Source organism: Carlito syrichta, unplaced genomic scaffold (assembly GCF_000164805.1).
Source record: "Carlito syrichta isolate Samal-C Ts95f unplaced genomic scaffold, Tarsius_syrichta-2.0.1 Scaffold303986, whole genome shotgun sequence".
In the NCBI taxonomy this organism is placed as follows: domain Eukaryota; kingdom Metazoa; phylum Chordata; class Mammalia; order Primates; family Tarsiidae; genus Carlito; species Carlito syrichta.
Genome location: NW_007248082.1, coordinates 230,943 through 231,856, shown reverse-complemented (window position 1 = coordinate 231,856; position 914 = coordinate 230,943). Strand labels below are relative to the sequence as shown.

General features: G+C 36.9%; 1 protein-coding gene across 1 annotated transcript in view; it reads left to right on the top strand.

Moving 5' to 3' along the window:
- Positions 1-520, top strand: part of NME5 (NME/NM23 family member 5) — a 31,192-nt gene extending 30,672 nt beyond the window's left edge. The window contains exon 6 of the mRNA XM_008059284.1: positions 436-520. Coding sequence (XP_008057475.1) covers positions 436-519 — 84 coding nt within the window. The 3' untranslated portion in view covers position 520. The remainder of the gene's footprint in view (positions 1-435) is intronic.
- Positions 521-914: the final 394 nt, after the last annotated feature.

Below are 914 nucleotides of genomic sequence, written 5' to 3'. Positions count from 1 at the left end.
TCCTTCCGCCTCAGCCTTCCTAGTAGCCGGAATTACAGGCGCGCACTACCACGCCCGGCTAATTTTTGATTTATTGTAGAGATGAGTTCTCACCAAGTTGCCCAAGCGGGTCTCGAACCCGCGGGCTCAGGCAATCCACTCACCTCAGCCTCCCAAAGCGTGAGATTACAGGCTGAGCCACCGAGCCCGGTTTAGAGGCTTTTTACATATAGGTTCTTGCCATATATAAACAGAGATCATTTCATTTTTTCTTTTCCAATTTGTATCTATTCTTGACAATCTTGCATAATATAAGTCAGAGCGTTTCCATTTTTAATGGTAATTATCTTATTCTTAAAGTGATTTGGAAAATTTTTTAACTTTCTTATATGGTATATATTGAAAGGAAATATTTAAATATTTATTAAATTAAGGATTTTTCTCTTTTCTCTATAGATTTGGCTTGCTGATTGGCTACTGAAAAATAATCCCAACAAACCTAAACTTTGTCACCATCCAATTATAGAAGAATCTTATTAAAGTCTTTGAAATAACAAATCAAGGGGCATACCTCATCAACAAGGGTACCTGCATAATCAACGTTTGTATTGTAATCTAACCCTGAATTGTACCCCACATCTTTATAATTAAAAAAAAGGTTAAAAAAAAGAAATAACAAATGATGGACTATCTTGTTGTAAAAGGCTATGCGTCTACTTTTTGAAAAACATATCATTTCTAAAGGCTTAAGTAACTACAAATGAAAAAAATTATTTCTTAAAAATATGGCCTGTAACGGTGCTCATCCCTGTAATCTCAGAACTTTGAGAGGCAGAGGTGAGAGGATTGCCTGAGCCCAGGGGTTTGAGACCAGCCTGGGCAACATGGTGAGACCTTATCTCTATAATAAATCAAAAAATTAGCCAGGTGTGGGG